The sequence below is a fragment of the Ostrea edulis genome, chromosome 1, assembly GCF_947568905.1.
Source record: "Ostrea edulis chromosome 1, xbOstEdul1.1, whole genome shotgun sequence".
Taxonomy (NCBI): domain Eukaryota; kingdom Metazoa; phylum Mollusca; class Bivalvia; order Ostreida; family Ostreidae; genus Ostrea; species Ostrea edulis.
In genome coordinates, this window is record NC_079164.1 from 21,758,911 (window position 1) to 21,775,066 (window position 16,156).

The 16,156-nt window shown below is 36.5% G+C and overlaps 3 protein-coding genes across 8 annotated transcripts in view; 1 reads left to right on the forward strand and 2 right to left on the reverse strand.

Annotated features, from left to right (window-relative positions):
- Positions 1-5,317, reverse strand: part of LOC125663673 (A disintegrin and metalloproteinase with thrombospondin motifs 5-like) — a 47,834-nt gene extending 42,517 nt beyond the window's left edge. For 2 of the 5 annotated variants that reach the window (XM_048895995.2, XM_056153041.1), the window contains exon 1: positions 4,837-5,312. The gene's annotated coding sequence lies outside the window, so the exon portion shown is untranslated. Of the gene's footprint in view, positions 1-4,836 lie in introns of all 5 variants that reach the window. The other 3 variants (XM_056153053.1, XM_056153046.1, XM_056153042.1) reach the window with 2 other exon arrangements.
- A 146-nt stretch (positions 5,318-5,463) lies between these two features.
- LOC125663676 (uncharacterized) lies at positions 5,464-14,395 on the forward strand. Of its 2 annotated transcripts, XM_048895998.2 has the most exons (12): positions 5,464-5,581; positions 5,805-5,937; positions 6,067-6,197; positions 6,286-6,373; positions 6,559-6,692; positions 6,865-6,949; positions 7,417-7,709; positions 11,057-11,132; positions 11,972-12,090; positions 12,709-13,197; positions 13,306-13,374; positions 13,457-14,395. In XM_048895998.2, the coding sequence occupies exons 1-12, from the start codon at positions 5,554-5,556 to the stop codon at positions 13,531-13,533; spliced, it is 1,722 nt and encodes a 573-aa protein (XP_048751955.2). In that variant the 5' UTR covers positions 5,464-5,553; the 3' UTR covers positions 13,534-14,395. The 2 variants fall into 2 exon arrangements, with proteins under 2 accessions (XP_048751955.2, XP_048751956.1); XM_048895999.2 differs by lacking the exon at positions 12,709-13,197.
- On the reverse strand, positions 7,856-10,644 carry LOC125663675 (tripartite motif-containing protein 5-like). The gene has a single exon (XM_048895997.2). The coding sequence runs from the start codon at positions 10,186-10,188 to the stop codon at positions 8,038-8,040; it is 2,151 nt and encodes a 716-aa protein (XP_048751954.1). The 5' UTR covers positions 10,189-10,644; the 3' UTR covers positions 7,856-8,037.
- Positions 14,396-16,156: the final 1,761 nt, after the last annotated feature.

Consider the following 16,156-nt stretch of genomic DNA (forward strand, 5'->3'; position numbering starts at 1 on the left):
TTGAGGTAAATCGTGGTATCTTGGTTAGAAAAGTGTTCTAAACGATAAAAGAAGCAATAATTTTTTACACTCCCGGAGAATTAAATGACAAATGTTTTGAATTCTTGAATTACTTTATTGGGAGAACTCAATTTTTTCCAAAAACCCTTAAAATTTGCGTCATTTTATTAATTTCACCTAATTAAAAAGCCCTGTAAAGTCCAGGTGCTTCCGGGGGCTTTTCCCCCTGGGCCCCGACCAGGGCGAAGCCCTGGACCCACCACATGGGCCTCAAGGCGACCCCCAGACACCCCCCCCGTAACCGCAATTCCTGGATCTGCCCCTGAAAAATATTGAAAACCAGACCAAGTAATATTTTGATCGATCAAAAGTGTAAAAGAAATTGATTTGAATGTGTTCACAAAAATTATGTATCCTATTTATAAAGGTTTTTAAATCATTGTCAGTAGCATACCTGCAATAATAGGGCCTAAATAGAAGTGTCCGACTTATGTCGATGTTGGGAGTTTATGCATGCATTAGGCCTACATATGATGAAGGCCTAAACTACCGGGGTGATCCGAGCCAAAATGGTAAATAATTTCGAGCTCTTTTGGATAACACCAAATACCAGAAGAGCAATCGGAATAAATCTGCATACGAAATGGAAAGAGAATGGTGTCCGACTCGCAATCACTTCAGTTACCCTAATGGTGTACGGCCTATAATACACCGGCGTACATACTTCTGCACCCAGGCATGTCGGAAACATGCAGCATGGCGGAAAAACTAAATGTTTGTTGTTGTTGTTTTTTTTTTTTTTAATCATTCGAGCGTTTGGCAAAGGAGAGCTCCAAAGGAGCAACCACCACCTTATATTCCGGTATGTTGAGCCCGAGCGGGATTACCAGTTACGAAGTGAAGCTCTGTCACTGAGCTACCGCAACCGGTCAAGTAAAGATAAGACAGTGATTAATCTCATAAAGCCTTTAAAAGATACAAAATTAAGAGAAAGGGGAACATGAATCTCTGGACTAGGCCCATGTGTTGTCTTAGCTCTTTGATATTAAATGATCAGTTTTATTCTTTATACAATGTAAAAGAGTCATGTCATATTAGTGACCGTGCATGGTACGAGTATACTTCATGATCAGGGAACCACCGCGGTGGTCTAGAGGTAGATCGTTTGTAGTCAGGTTCCCGAGACCCCTCTGCATTTACTATTGATATAATAAATGCAGAGGGGTCTCGGGAACCTGACTAGATCGTTTGCCCCGCATGCTGAAGGTCGGATACGCTCGGCATCGAGTGTGAATGTCGCGGGTCCTCGGAGATGACCTTAAGGTAATTCCCCATACCACATCTTGATATTGAAAAACCTACAGATTTCTATCAAAGTTTGCATGTATTTTGTCGAGGATGTATATTGACCAAATTCCCGAAGAAAAATATGTTTAGCGGCCTTTCCCAGAGTACAGCCACTTCTAAAAATAGAATACATCACTTTAAAACAAGCAGTGTTAATACATGTATACATACTTTTTAAGGCACTGTCTCTATTTAAACGATAGAAATATGTTTCTTTCATACAGTAGGTGTACGATGTGGCACGCTAAAGAACCCTCACTGCTCAATGGCCGTAAGCGCCGACCATAGGCCTTAATTTGAAGCCCTTCATCGGTATTGGAGACATCTCCATATGAGTGAAATATGCATGAGAGGGACGTTAAACAAGATGCAATGATCTGAGAGAATCTACGGTAAAGTTAAACAACCCTAGAGTAGCTGTTGATAATTTTATACTGCACCAACCTTCATCGCCTATGTATGTGAAGCATGTTTTCTAAAGTGGTTTTTTTTTTCCTGATTTGTTTATATATATGTCATATAAAAAGTCTGTACAGGACTTATCAGCGTCCTAATAGATTTGTCATGAAGGAGCTTTTACACCAACAGAACAAAGAGATTTATTTACCTTCTACAATGCCAAGATTTTAGTTGACAATGGCAATTTTAAAGTCTCAATGCCGAGAATAAATGCATGTATCCCAAACAAATACGCTTCTTCATGTTCAATGATTTATCTATTTTTTTTTTTTTTATTTTTTTTTTTTTTTTTTAGAAATGATGCTTCTGGGTTTGTTTTTCTTTCTTACTATCATTATTATTTGTACAGGAACGAAATAGCAGACATTGTATGTACAGTGTAAAATGTTGAGGGATATATATCTTACTTGTACATGTGTGTTGCTCAATCAAGCAGTTTTAATTAGAGAGAGAGAGAGAGAGAGAGAGAGAGAGAGAGAGAGAGAGAGAGCTTTGTCGTTAAGGATGTATGCTACAACAGAGAAATTTGATGTAGATGAAAAGTGGAAGATATGTACAACAATATTTTGAAGTTGAAAAATTTCAAATTTATTTTGTCAAAAAATGCAGTATAGTAGAAGGTAATCTGGGGGGGGGGGATTAAAACCCCTGCTGGACTCGAACCTGCGACCTACAGTTCAACAGTCTGTATTCTAACCTACTGAGCTACTCAGCTAGGTATTTAAATTGAAAAGGAAAAGTCAAATATTGCTGATATCGATTTTTTCATCCATGTTTTTAAAGGAAGTCAGCCATTATGACGATGTAGAGTAATACCTTAATACACCTATGTCTAAAATAACTGCAATATATAGTGCCGGTTTATGATTAAATTAGCAACTTGATGTCCATTCAATGATTTTTAAAGTCCTTTTTGAATTTCAAATCATTAACATCATTTCGAATATACATGTATCACTTTAATGTACATCATATTCAGTATGTGCATGTAGTAGACGGATTAGGATATTCTTTGTTAGCAGTAACATTTACCATATAATTATATACCAGTCGAAAACAACTAAATAAATGTAAAATCAATCCTAGTACACACGGTTGGCAAAATTAAAACACTTTAGAATATAATTTTGTGAATTCCTTTTATTTTGGAAATTGACAAGAAACCTTGTTTCTATGCACATAGGCTAAATAGTTGATTTCATTGGAAAAACCCATTAGCTTCTTGGGGCTTCGCCCCCTGTGTCCCCACCTGGGTTTTGCTCTAGACCCACTGGCGGGCCTCAAGGCGGCCCCTAGACAACTTGCCACACTTTGCGTATACTTCATTTTCTTTCTGGCTACACGCCTGACATTCATGCAAAAAGTCTTTTAGCAATCGTATGTAAACCTACGATAGGTATGGTGATCAAAACCAAACAAGTTCGACTGTACTCATTCAGGTAAATAGCAGATGATTGTGTGACTGAGGACTATCATAAAAACATGCAGTGTATACAGGACGACAAAGAAGAAAAAAGAAAAGATGAACTGAATACAGTGCTCATCGGGAAACTGACCAGACCAATTAGTAGACTGGATTTATGTGTGTACCTCTTCATTTCTTAAATGTATAATGGAACTTCGAGGCAGAGGTGCATTGCTTTTTAAGGAATGGAGAAATACGACGATATTGACCTACTTAAAATCCACCCAAGTTTTAAATATTCAACCATAATTTTCTCACATTACATAGATATTTTTTTATGAATTACAAAAATACAATTAAATATCATATATGTAATGCTATGTTATGGGTCAGAATAAACCCATCCCATGGGCATCCGGGTGAGAATAGGTCTTTGAACAGTACCCCTTGCTTGTCGTAAGAGGCGACTAAATGGGGCGATCCTTCGGATGAGATCGCAAAAACAGGTTCTGTGTCACAGCAGATGTGGTACGATAACGATCCTTCCCTGCTCAATGACCGTAAGCGCCGAGTATATAGGCGTAAATTTTGCAGCCCTTCGCGGCAATGGCAAAGTCTCCATATGAGTGAAAATTATCGAAAGGGACGTTAAACAATACACAACCAACCAACCAGAATAAACCCTGTGATCATCAGAAATCAATTACAAAGAATTCAAAAGATTTAACAATTTATTTGTGCCTTCATTTCTAGAACGCACATTGTTGTGGCAAAACACTTACCCGGTAGTGTAATGAACTAACAAACATCGTTCTAAAAATAGAAGGTCTAGAATCTTGTCTATGTATGGTGTCGATCAAATACAATACACAACAACTAGTACAGAGTTTTCTCTTATAAAACATCTACTGTTCAATTTTTCCTACAGTTGTCATCGTCCTCAAGATGGGTCAGTGGATAGAGCTACTGACTTCCATGCGAAAGGTTTGAAGTTCAAGTCAAGTTTATGCCTTTGGGTTTTAATATGAATTTATTAAAACATTTTGTTAAAAATCAAAAGCTCAATAGTGTCAGAGGGGTATTAAGGGAGAATCTGGACATTAAAAAATGATAAAATTGAAACCAGCAAAACACTAACTACGTGCTTGTCTGACTCATTCCAGCGCTTTTAACAATAGTGTGACATCACATGTGGAGTTTTAATACAAGTCCAATACAAGCAACACAAGACTTTGGATTCATCATAAAGTGCAATACAGACATCAGCTTTATATGAGAGTTTGGGTTAATATACAAGAGCAATTATACAAAACTTTGGATATATCTGAGAGTTCAATAGGAGAGTTTGGGTTTATATACAAATCCAATACAGGACTTGATTTATCTGAGAGTTCAATACAAGACGGTAGATAGATGAAATACAAAGATAAAAGAAAATACAGTCGGAGTTTATAATTGTCTATTTTAACACGAGTGGGTCATCAGACTACAATTCATGATCACGTGTCTTTCGTGACAAGTTGAGAAGAGGGCCAATAGAAAATACTTATCCTGTACAAATCTTTCTCTGCTGATTTTATTTAAAAGTACTTAAATAAATGTTATCATGTAAGACAATAACTTACCTTACCCTCAGACAACACCAAAGTTGTTTTTATACGAAACTGTGGTGCCGGCGAATAACATAGGCAGTAGGATTACGTCGGTCTGCAGACACAGCACGAGAGGGTTTTCCCTTATTGTTCCCCACTATGTAATTAATTTTCTCTCTAAGTGCGCTATATCAGCAACTATACTATAATTAACTGTCTCATGATTTGATTGGTACATTTTATAAAAATGTATCGAAAATCGACTTTAAAAGCCGGTACACCAGCAATGTCGCCTACCTCGCAGGTTTTCTGCGCAGACCTGACAAATTAATTATATACTGTGCCCCCCTGGGGACAGCAAAAGGAAGCCATTCAATGAAATCACCGATATAATCACTACATGACATGTATCAACACAAAGTGGTAAATTACATCTGAAGTCATGACATATTCGAACAATACATGTGTAATTATGATAAAACCATACATAACTTTTTAGACATGACAGAGAGTGCGCACAAACTGCATATATCTATTGAACACATACGTTAAGGCGCTGATTATTTTATCCTTTTTGAAATAAACCTTATTAAACACACTTGACAGTATGATTTTTATAACGTAGATGTACCGAGTGCTCACTTCCGCTTGATGCTCCAACTACAATTCATTCCGGAAATTAATTAATCATCGCTCTCCGTCACTTGGTTTTGTTTTTATGGTCCTAGACTCGGGAGTGTGACTTACAGGATGACACCATTACAACTGATTGCTTTCGGTGAGGCGTTTTTCTTTAATGCATATTTGTTAATTACCACGATATGTAGGTGTTGATGTTGGTCGTTTAGAATTCGCATTTTTTCCTTCTAAATCTTAATCTATGATGAGGAAGTTTTTCTGACAAAATCCATATTATTTTTAGTGTTTATATATGAATTTTCTTTTCAAACTCTCAACAAGAAATGACCTTTCTGACATGTTTTTCTGTTTGTTATTTAAAGGTGTGTTGTTTCTTCGGTCAGATGCCCAGCCGTGGAATTGTGCTGCGGCCGAACGATGTGCTTTATCATTAGAACGAGATTTTGAAGAAACAATCGCAAATAAAAACGATTCTTTTACAATAAACTTCTGTTTGTAAGTGATTTATATACTGTACATCTAACTAGCATCTATGTATTCTTTTAATTTTAGAATGATCCTAAAATAATTTAAGTTAAATTCTATTTGAAAGAATACATCATTTACTCAGTTTTATATGAACAGGAAGAAAACAAAGGAATTCCGAACTGTGTGTTTAACAAATGCCACCATTTCGTGTAAATGGGGCGGGAATGAAGATGAATATTATAGGTTGCAAGACTTGCAGAGAAAGTTCCAACAGAAGTGTTCCGAACGTGAGAGTTTTCTTTTTTTTAAAAATTAAAATAGGATAAAGTTAGCAAAACCATGGTTATGAACTGTACCCTGTATTCTTCTTTGCAGTATGTCCAGTGACAAAGGAAATTCAAGCGTGCTCCGGACTCGTGGACTACCCTGCATACATTAACAGGAAATTTCAAGATTTCTGCGAGTTCGTTCAGCATTCTTAATTAACACAATTTTGAAATTGCAAAAGTTGTAACTTAACTTTATCAAATAACCTGTATAACATTTGAAAACACCGCCACCGTATTTATCTTATCTATCATGCGTCAAACAGAACTATATCCAAATAATTCTCATCATTTCTCAAGCTTCACTTTTGTTTTTCCACAGCTCTTACAAGCGAAGTGTCAACTGTAAAGACCAGGCGTTGGCAGGGGACACAAATTGTTCATTTGGAGAAAAATTGTACTTGCTGGATTTTGACCAGAATACGCTCCACGTGTTCAACTATATATGTAACTCTGGTGAGAGAAGTCATTGTCAACGCTGAATTACTATTACAAAAATTTGTTTCTTTAAAAAAACAACCACGATTTCTCTTCTAACATATACCCTTATGAGGTAAGGTAAATGAGTTTTTTAAAAAAAAAATTATTACTCGGACGTGTTCTATATAATGGTACTTAATTGTTCCAGGATGTGAGGACATCGACACAGCTTGGGCCGTGTTGGAGCGGTGCACATCCACCCATAACCTGGACAATGCCGCTCCCGGGTGCAAGTACTGTGTCTGGATATTCACTCAATCTATTGTCCAGTTACTCTTTTCTGTAAAATTCTTACGACTATTTTTTTGTTTTGTTTTTTTTTGTTTGTCTCGGTGTTTCACTTAGATATAAGCGTCTAAATTCTGCAAGTAAATACAAAAGTTTAATCAACCATTTTAAAATACACCTTTGTACTCATTCTCTTACATTTACAATCGATGCATTGTAAAGAAATTTCACTGTTTAACAAAGTTTCATTTTGGGCGTAAGCTTTTATGAAAAGGGTCACTGCGTGATGATGCATCTTTTGTTTATTTACATGCATATGATATGATAAATCCTGTAAGCTAAAACGATCCACTCGTGCTGGATACTGTAATCCATGTATCATGTACTAATCTACAAGGCATATAAAGATTTTCGATGGTATTTCAATTTTATAAGTCTTGGTTACAAGAATTTTTTTTTCTTCTTTGCACAGAACATATCAAGACTTGGAGCTGTGTTTGTCAACCAGTAAATCCTGTCCTCAGATTCATATGATGGCACCTTATTTCGCGAGGAAGTATACGGAATATATGAGCATATGCCCCCTACCCATGCCTGTCAGAACATCTACTACGACTCCCACACCTGTCCAGACATCTACCGCTTCATTGGAGCAGGAAACAACATTGGATTCAGAGCCAGACGAATATTTAACCGTAAAAGACCTGATAACAACAGTCGTTTCGACAATACATTCCGCAATAATAATGTCATCCAGCACTAAGGGTAAGATTTATGAAGATCGAGTTCGGTCAAAGGATTATAACAGATTCACTTACAGTTCGTCTTTTTAAAGAAAAAGGGACAGAAAACGAGTGTATAGAATGTCAGGTGTGATTTAGCTGATAAACTGAACAAGCATGAAAACAACAGAGTAGATACTATTTATTGATAACCCCGCTAGTTTCCCGGTTAATTTGATTTCATTCATTCTTCTTTTGTCCTAAATCAATAGAAAGATCAATAGCCCTGAGTAGGTGATTGTGCTGATCAATTATCAGTTCATTGAAACGCATAAGTGCACATTTTTCCATTGCCGTTGTGGGTGTGAATTTCAAGGTGTAGTTTCGTTTTTTGGCATATCATATATATAGATGAAGTTCCCATACATTTGCTCCCAGACTTGTAAAAATTCTTCCCGATTTTGATTGATGGCAAGCAGCTGAGGCCCTGACATGACGTCACCACGTGTGACAATAATGGTCAACAGATGGCCATCAGGTGTAATTTGATGAACATTTTGAGATTTATACCCGGCAACGTAAACGAGGCGATCGCCGCGACCCAGTGCCACACCATAAGGGCAAACCAGATCTCCGTGACTATATTTAAAGAGTTCGTGACCAGTTGTTGATAGGCAGTGAAGAGAACTGTCACTCTGCACTGTGTAGTATAATCTGTCTTTGGCTGATAAACAAATACAAAGTATTTCAACACCTGAGATAGGAATTGTGCGGACGGACGTTCCATTAAACAATTTTACTTCTGTTTCACAAACGATGACCATCTTGTTGTTTGTATTGCATATTTGACGGCAATGCCCCCGAATTTTCATATCTTTGGCCATAGAAAAGTCTTTGTTGTCTATGAATTGAATAATTTGCTCCGCCGGGAAAGTAACTGCTGATTCCAGCTCGGAGAGCACGGCTATTCCGCCTGGCTGGCATCTTAAGCGTATCTCCTTTTCCAGTGAACCTTTACTTGTGTAAACATACAAGCGCCAATTCTGGTCGTTACTGGCAATCAACATAATTCTTCCATCTGGTAAAAACGTTGCATCGATGATCTTTAGCTTGTTGACATATATTGTTTTCGATAGATCCGCCTCTTTGACCCCGATGAGATCACTTGCTGAGAGAGACAACTGCAGAAGTTCTGATTCTAGACTTGATCTTCTGGATTCGTTTCGGTCCGAGTAACTTTCGTTAAGTTCGATTCTTCTGCTGCTTGATGATATGTCAAGGTCAATAGACTGGAATGACGTCATGGGAGATGAACGACGTGACGCACGTGGGGTGGACGTAACATACGTCGTATAGGGCGTTTCGATGTTAGGATAAGGCGATGTTTTGACCGTGATGTCAGCAATTGTCGTCAAATAATGCCTGAAATTGGTTGCGGGGGAGCTCAGACTAAAGCTGAACTCAATACGTTTTGTAGAATTTTTCTGTCTTTGTAAATGATCTTCATGTTCCCGAATCTGGCGTTTCAATTTGTTCATTTCCAAAAACAGTTTATAGTCCGTCCCATGTTTCACGCACGTTTGTAATACCTTCTGGCAATTGGTAATTGCTTTTTCGCGATTTTGTAACTGTTCCACCTGTGCGTTCATATCAGCGAGATTTTCATTATAAATAACGTTCATGTTCTTTTTGCAACGCTGCTCCAACTCATCAAGATGCCGATTGATATCTTGTCTTAATTTTGAAATATCGTTCTCCATACGTTGATGCTGTTGAGTAAAATCGCTGATATTTTCCTTCCGATCACGGATAATTTCTTGAATTTCACAGTTGGCATGTTTCAGTTGGTTGCCAAGGTGTGCTATTTCGCCGCTCTCGCGGATTCCATGGGCCATTTCCTCAATGGAAAGTACGGAATCACATTGTTTGTGACTCGATGTGACACATATGATACAACATAAAGCCTCGTGATACTTACACAACATCTCTACACGTTTATCTTGGTGATGGGCACAAAATTCCTCATCTGTGAAACGAAATAGTATTGGTTCTTCTTCGAGGTCCTTAACGTTGAACATGCGATGATGTTTCAAAGATTTGTTTGTCTTGTGGTAATTTGAACAAGTGTTACATAATGCTTCCTGGCATTCGCTACACCACGATTCGGCCTTGATGACATCTCCCCGAGATTTACATCCGTCGCAAGTCTCAGATTTCTTCTTTATCTTATGCTTTTCTATTAAATTATTGATCATTGTGTTATCTGGTAAATTTCTTGCCCATACTTTTGGGTCTTTGTCGGAACATGGCACAAACATTTTACAAACTGGACAGTTGAAACCACTTTCTGACCCCGAGTGTTGAGGATTGCGGCGGAACGCCTTTTGCATTGAATTCACGTAGATATCTATACATTGTTCACACACTGTATGCAAACAAGGGAGGTACTTCGGATGAGTAAAACTTTCCAAGCACACTGGGCAGTGGGTGACGCTCTTACTTTCGCTATCACTGCTGTCCATGTTAAGGTGTCTATCTCTCGAAATCGTAAGAGTAAATGAACAATGTTAAACGCGTCAACAAGTCAAAATTCGTTTTCTGTCCCTTTGTACTTTTTTTTTTCTTTGTGGTCATTGGTTTTCAATAACCATCAAATGTTTTTTAAAGAATTGAAATGACACAGTGAAATGATTAGCTAAACGAAACCTAAACAGGTCATATATATAGAGAGATACATAAAAGAATTGTTTATTTGATCGTATATGTGTATGTTATTTTAACTATGTGTTTTAAATGCCTCTTCTTGCAGCTTTCTTAACCTCTTCAAAGCTTTCAAAGTATATCTCCTTTCCTTTTAAATGAATTGTCTAACTGCATTGTGTGCACCTATTAACATTAATTGTATTTCTGTACGGTGGTTTTACTGGCTCTTTCCTGTTTCCGTCTTTCACGATTATAATCAATTACTACGTATAATTCTCCCATCATATGTTTGTGAGCTTTTTGTGGCACTTTCTTACAGTTATTATCAATTTTATTTCACACCAATAACCAATCTGCAAAATGAGTAGTCCGACACTAAATCAATCGCGTTTTTCTTCATGAACCTCGAATACCAAAGGTAAGTTGTTCCAATCTATCTATACACCATAGAAATAGTGGTTAAAGTGTTTTTCAAATAACATTTTAAATTCGAAAAAGAGTCTCTCAGAAGTGCATTTTGTCTGATCATCACAACATTCTACCTAAATCATTAAAACTTTAATTCATTACTTTTCTTGACGAGCTAAAGATTGTTCTTTACTTCTTCATAGTTTTTTCTTCATAACATTCAATCACCAAATGTACCTTGATTGCATTTCAAAAATAAGATGTCGTCTGCTGTTTCAGATATCAGTACCGGACTTGAATTTGGAGAATGTCTGACCTCTGTAGCGCCGTTAGGGCTGCTGTATGGTACAGTCAGGTAACGATGTTTGATATATACAACCCGTCATTAGGACGAATGCTGTTTCATGTCAATTGTTAGGTCATCCGTTGCATATCAATTTTGAGGACGGATTACTTCACTTATCTGATCAAGATATCGGGCTCACGGCGGATGTGACCCGTCAACAGGGGATGCTTATTCCTCTTAGGCACCTGATCATCAGGTATGCACAGGAATCCGTGTTTCCCGTACTCTTGAATTTGTATTCTTTGTAGGAATTATGAGATTGATCACCGTTCGTAATCTTCACATTTTCATTAGATATTTGGTACATTCCAAAAACCGCTAAAGATATACTAGATGAAACCCCGCGCAAGCGCAGGAAAACAATTAAATACATGCAATATTCATTTATCGCAGAGAGGAAGGACTTCCTTAATGCGTGTTTGAATTGTTGCGCACATGAATTGAATGAACGATATCTTTAATTCAAATGAATTTAAGAACAATCTTTTAACCATTGCGTGCATTAGTTATGTTATATTTATTGTTATCATTGGGGAAAAACTGACTTAGATCCGCCACTTCACTTTTGTTTTTGCTATTTCAGGGTAGTTTATCGAAAACGAAAGTAGGTTTTTCATTAACATTACGATATTTACTAATCAAGTAAGATTCAATTATAAAGCTAACGGACTTCACCTCACATATGAAACAATATTAAAGGTGCAAGCAGTAACTCTGGAGCAAGCGTTTCGAGGTTTATTGGCAAAAGTTGTTAATTCTTACTTATAGATTTTCCATCTGTGTATATGACTATTTTCCTATAAATAAAGATGTGTAACTAAACATTATACTTTTGCATGCAATTGCAGTGATTTGTGTGATAGTGTACGGTGTCTGAAAAGAAAAGGCATGGTTCCGGATGAGATATCTTCAGTGAATTTACAAAAAGATCTGAAAGAAAACTTGATAGCTGCTTGGGACTCCTGTGGTATAACAATTACAACTTCATTAATTTATTCGAGTATTAATTACCAGTTGCGGTAGCTCAGTGGTAGAGCGTTCACTTTGTAACTGGGAAGTCGTGAGTTTGAGCCCCGCTCGTGCCATGGCCGCGTCAAACCTACATGTGTAAGACGTAAATCTAGGTATAGTGATTGCTCCTTCACCAAACGCTCGGCATTTAGAAGTGAGAATCACGGGTCTTTCGGATATGACCTTAAAACTGAGGTCCCGTGTAGCGACAGGCGTTGGCATGTTAAAGATCCCTCACTGCTACGGCCCTGAGCGCTAAGCGTAGGTCTAAATGTGTGCTACTTCAGCTACAGTCTCAATATGAGTGAAAAATTCACGACGGGACGTAAAAAAAAACCCCAATCAATTAAATACTATATTTTAGTATTGTCCATACTTTTATAGCATTTATTGGCATGAAACCTCTCTGTTATTTCAGTATCTCAGGATTGTTTTATTTATTAATGAATGGTGAATTTGTAATGATTTCAACATCTGTGTTTGTTGAATAATGTATGTTCTCTAAAAACATTTAACAATCTTCCCTTGAAGTAATGTTCTTTTCATTAAATGTAACATTCTATAATCATACAAGTGGAAGACGGTTATAGAAGAAAAGAAACACCAACAGAAAACCCGATCCTCATTTCAAAAATAGTAGAAAGTGGAAATGCAACATCCGATATGACGTCATCTATTCTTGTCAACAAAAATATCGACGATGTGAAAGGTGTAAGCACTGCAAATGGCGTATATTTGTCATCAACTGTGACGTCTGCATCCACAGCAACTGTACCATCAGATGAAATCAGTAATGCGATGGGTAACACGATTGTGTTTCCCACTAAATCCCCAGCGACAGGTAACCCAGCATTGGTCGGACGAAAAAGCACAGACGAGATTATTCTGGAAATATCTGATGAAGAAAGTGAACTTCCCGTTGTCAGTTTCGACACACAACCCGAATCTTCCACATCTAATGGTAAAACCGGTAGACTAACAACTAACCCTTTCCTACACGTAAAGACTTCTCTGAGGCCTATCAATCCTACTCTTGGATATGAATCTACGACTCCTTCATTAGGTATGCGCATGAAATCCTAACTAGACATTTTTGTCGGAGCTGGCTTATAAGAATATATCTTATGATCAGATTAAATTTAAATCATAATAATGATGATGTATTTTCAAGAGATACAAAGTCGGTCAAAGACCACGATCACGACATCTGGACCTGAACTTAGCCAGGGACTACACAACGGTACGTTCATATTTGAAATAAGAGTTTTGATGATCTGTTATGTAATCTTCAATCAGTGTTGATGCGTTATTTTATTTTACAGGTTCTCCCAGTGTCAGTTCCTTGGACATTGTTTTGTACGTGACAGCATTGATCAGCGTCTGGTATGCTGTGTTATAGGATTTCAAAACAAGAAGACGATGATAAACTGTGATAATTGATAATTTACATTTGGTGCCAAATGAATTCTTCCTTCGTGAAATTTCACTTTGTTTATTTATTTTACATCCAGAAAGCGGTACTTTATACGATGTACATGATACATATGTTGATACGATGTTTATACAAGATGGTACACGTAATACCATGTTCATACAATGATAAAACGATGTTCATACTACATATGGTAATACGATATTATGTTCACATTGTTGTCTGTTCAACAAAACCATATTGTGTCATGACTAGAAAACTGACACGGTCAGCAAGGGCCCCGCTGAGGGTTATTAGAGGAAAGTGACATCTGTATTTGATATAGCAATGTTTGGGGCTGGTATATATGTTCGAATTAATAATATATAAAGATACATTGGAATGCCAATTTGTGAAAAAGAAATCATGAAGCATATTTTTGAGAGACTTATGCAATTTAAATTACTTTTGTTTGACACACACTCATCCACTCAAATACAACAGAGTGCAACAAAATCCCATTGTAATAGGGGATTCAAAATGGATAACTGGTACAAAATATGGTACATACTATTCGAAAAGGATTATGAATTTGAAATATTGATGTCTTGGAAAAGGAAATTCTGACATCGGGACTCTAAGCGTTTTCAAACACATTGCCATTTGATAAAAGTGTTCTACATTTTTAAAAATAGAGATTAATATGTCTTTACATGAACTTGTAAATTTTATTTTTCATCTATCTTTTGGATAATCACTCTTTTATGATTTATGTATATGAACTTTGTATTTTTTTATGCCCTCTGGGCCCAAAATTGGAAATAAATTACTTACTTACATAGGTGAGAAAGTTTCCATTATTCCTAGCCGAGAGATACCATGTATGCGCAAAAAATTTATAAGCAAATATCAAAATACTCACGTAGAAAATGTGGACCTCAGCGTGAACAAATGCAGTGAAACACGCCATTTCGAGATTTTCGCCGACGAAAGCTCGGTAACAGTAGTGAATAAGGTACACTCATTTTGTATCTATTTTGTGACTTTCTTTATTAAAAGGAACAGTTCTCTAATGTGTAACATGCAATTACTACATAATTCAATAACTTGAAGCATGAAGCAGTTTCACTTTGCAACCGGATATAAGAAATTTTATTTCGAATTCCGATCCCGATCGAAAGTTGTTGACTGGGAACGACGTGTTTTAATTCAATATACATGTAACATCAAGCATTTTTTATATCACATTAAAAAAAAACCACATACACAATGTTGTAGAGTTATTTCTTGTAAATTTTCTATATATCAATACAATGCATATCATAATTCAAATTGAATTATCTCCCTTAGACAGTGGTAAATAAATACGGTCATAATAAGAAAGATTATGACATTCAAACAGACAGACAAAGTGACATGACTCCAAAATCTATAGGTATCTTCCTCTTATTGTAAAGTATTTCGGTACAAAATTTGAAAACTGTACAATGAAAACTGTTTGAGTTATTGTGTCACAAAGAAAGTGTTCATAATAACAAAGATCATGCCATACAGACAGACAGACAAAGTGAAATGACCCCAAAATATATAGGCTTCTTCCTCTTATTGTACATTATTTCTGTACAAAATTTGAAAACTGTACGATAAAAACTGTTTGAGTTATCGTTTTACAAAGAAAGTGTTGACGGACGAACGGACAATGTGATTACTAGAGGGCTTCCCGCATTTCATGCAGGGTCATAATAATCTTAAATTTATTCTTCCTCAAGTTAGGACCTCATCATATATGAATAGCTTTGTACCTTCAACAGTTAAACTATGGAATGACCTACCTGCCCATATTAGAAACCTTCCTACTCTAACATAATTTAAAACTGCTATAAAAAATATGTACTACATTAAACCAAATAAACTGTTTAATCATGGTAAACGCAATGCAAACATCTGACATTGCCAATTGAGAAATAATGCTAGTAATCTAAATTTTGACTTACATAGTCAATTTCTACGAGATGATGCTACTTGTGATTTGTGTGGTCACCCTGCTGAAAATGCTTATCATTTTTTCTTTGAATGTGTTCAGTACTCAGTACAAAGAATTGCTCTTTTAGAGTCAATAAATGCAATGCAACTACAAGTTTCAATATCATTAAAGTTATTGCTGAATGGTGATGAGATTCTTGGGTTAAAAGATAACATAAAGATTTTTGAATATGTTCAGAAATATATTAAAGAAAGCCAAAGATTTTAAAAATGCATTTAATACATGTGTATTTGTTATGTCTGTTCTTATCCTGTTGAGTCGGTACTCTCTTCTCCCCCCCCCCCCCCCTCCCCCCCCCCCCTCTCCTGTTGTGCTTATTCGTTTTTCTTTCACTATTTTTATTTGATTTCATTTTCTCTCTTTTGTATATCATTTAGATTCCATTAACCACCCCACATTTCTATTTTGTTAGCCTATTATTCATATCGAGAAATCATAATACTTATATAATCATTATATTTGGAATGACTTATTATCCTTTTACTTCATATCTATATTGTAATTTCTTGTGTGTATAATTATGTGGACTTTACCTTATACCTTTAAAGGAGAAGTCTTATATAGGCA

What these genes read in the sequence shown, in the direction of transcription:
- LOC125663676 (XM_048895998.2), top strand. Translation starts at nt 5,554, where the DNA reads ATGACACCATTACAACTGATTGCTTTCG. An exon ending in AAATTTCAAGATTTCTGCGA is followed by an intron (nt 6,374 to 6,558) that starts GTTCGTTCAGCA and finishes GTTTTTCCACAG; the next exon opens with CTCTTACAAGCGAAGTGTCA. An exon ending in ATCTACGACTCCTTCATTAG is followed by an intron (nt 13,198 to 13,305) that starts GTATGCGCATGA and finishes TGTATTTTCAAG; the next exon opens with AGATACAAAGTCGGTCAAAG.
- LOC125663675 (XM_048895997.2), bottom strand. Translation starts at nt 10,188, where the DNA reads ATGGACAGCAGTGATAGCGAAAGTAAGAGCGTCACCCACTGCCCAGTG.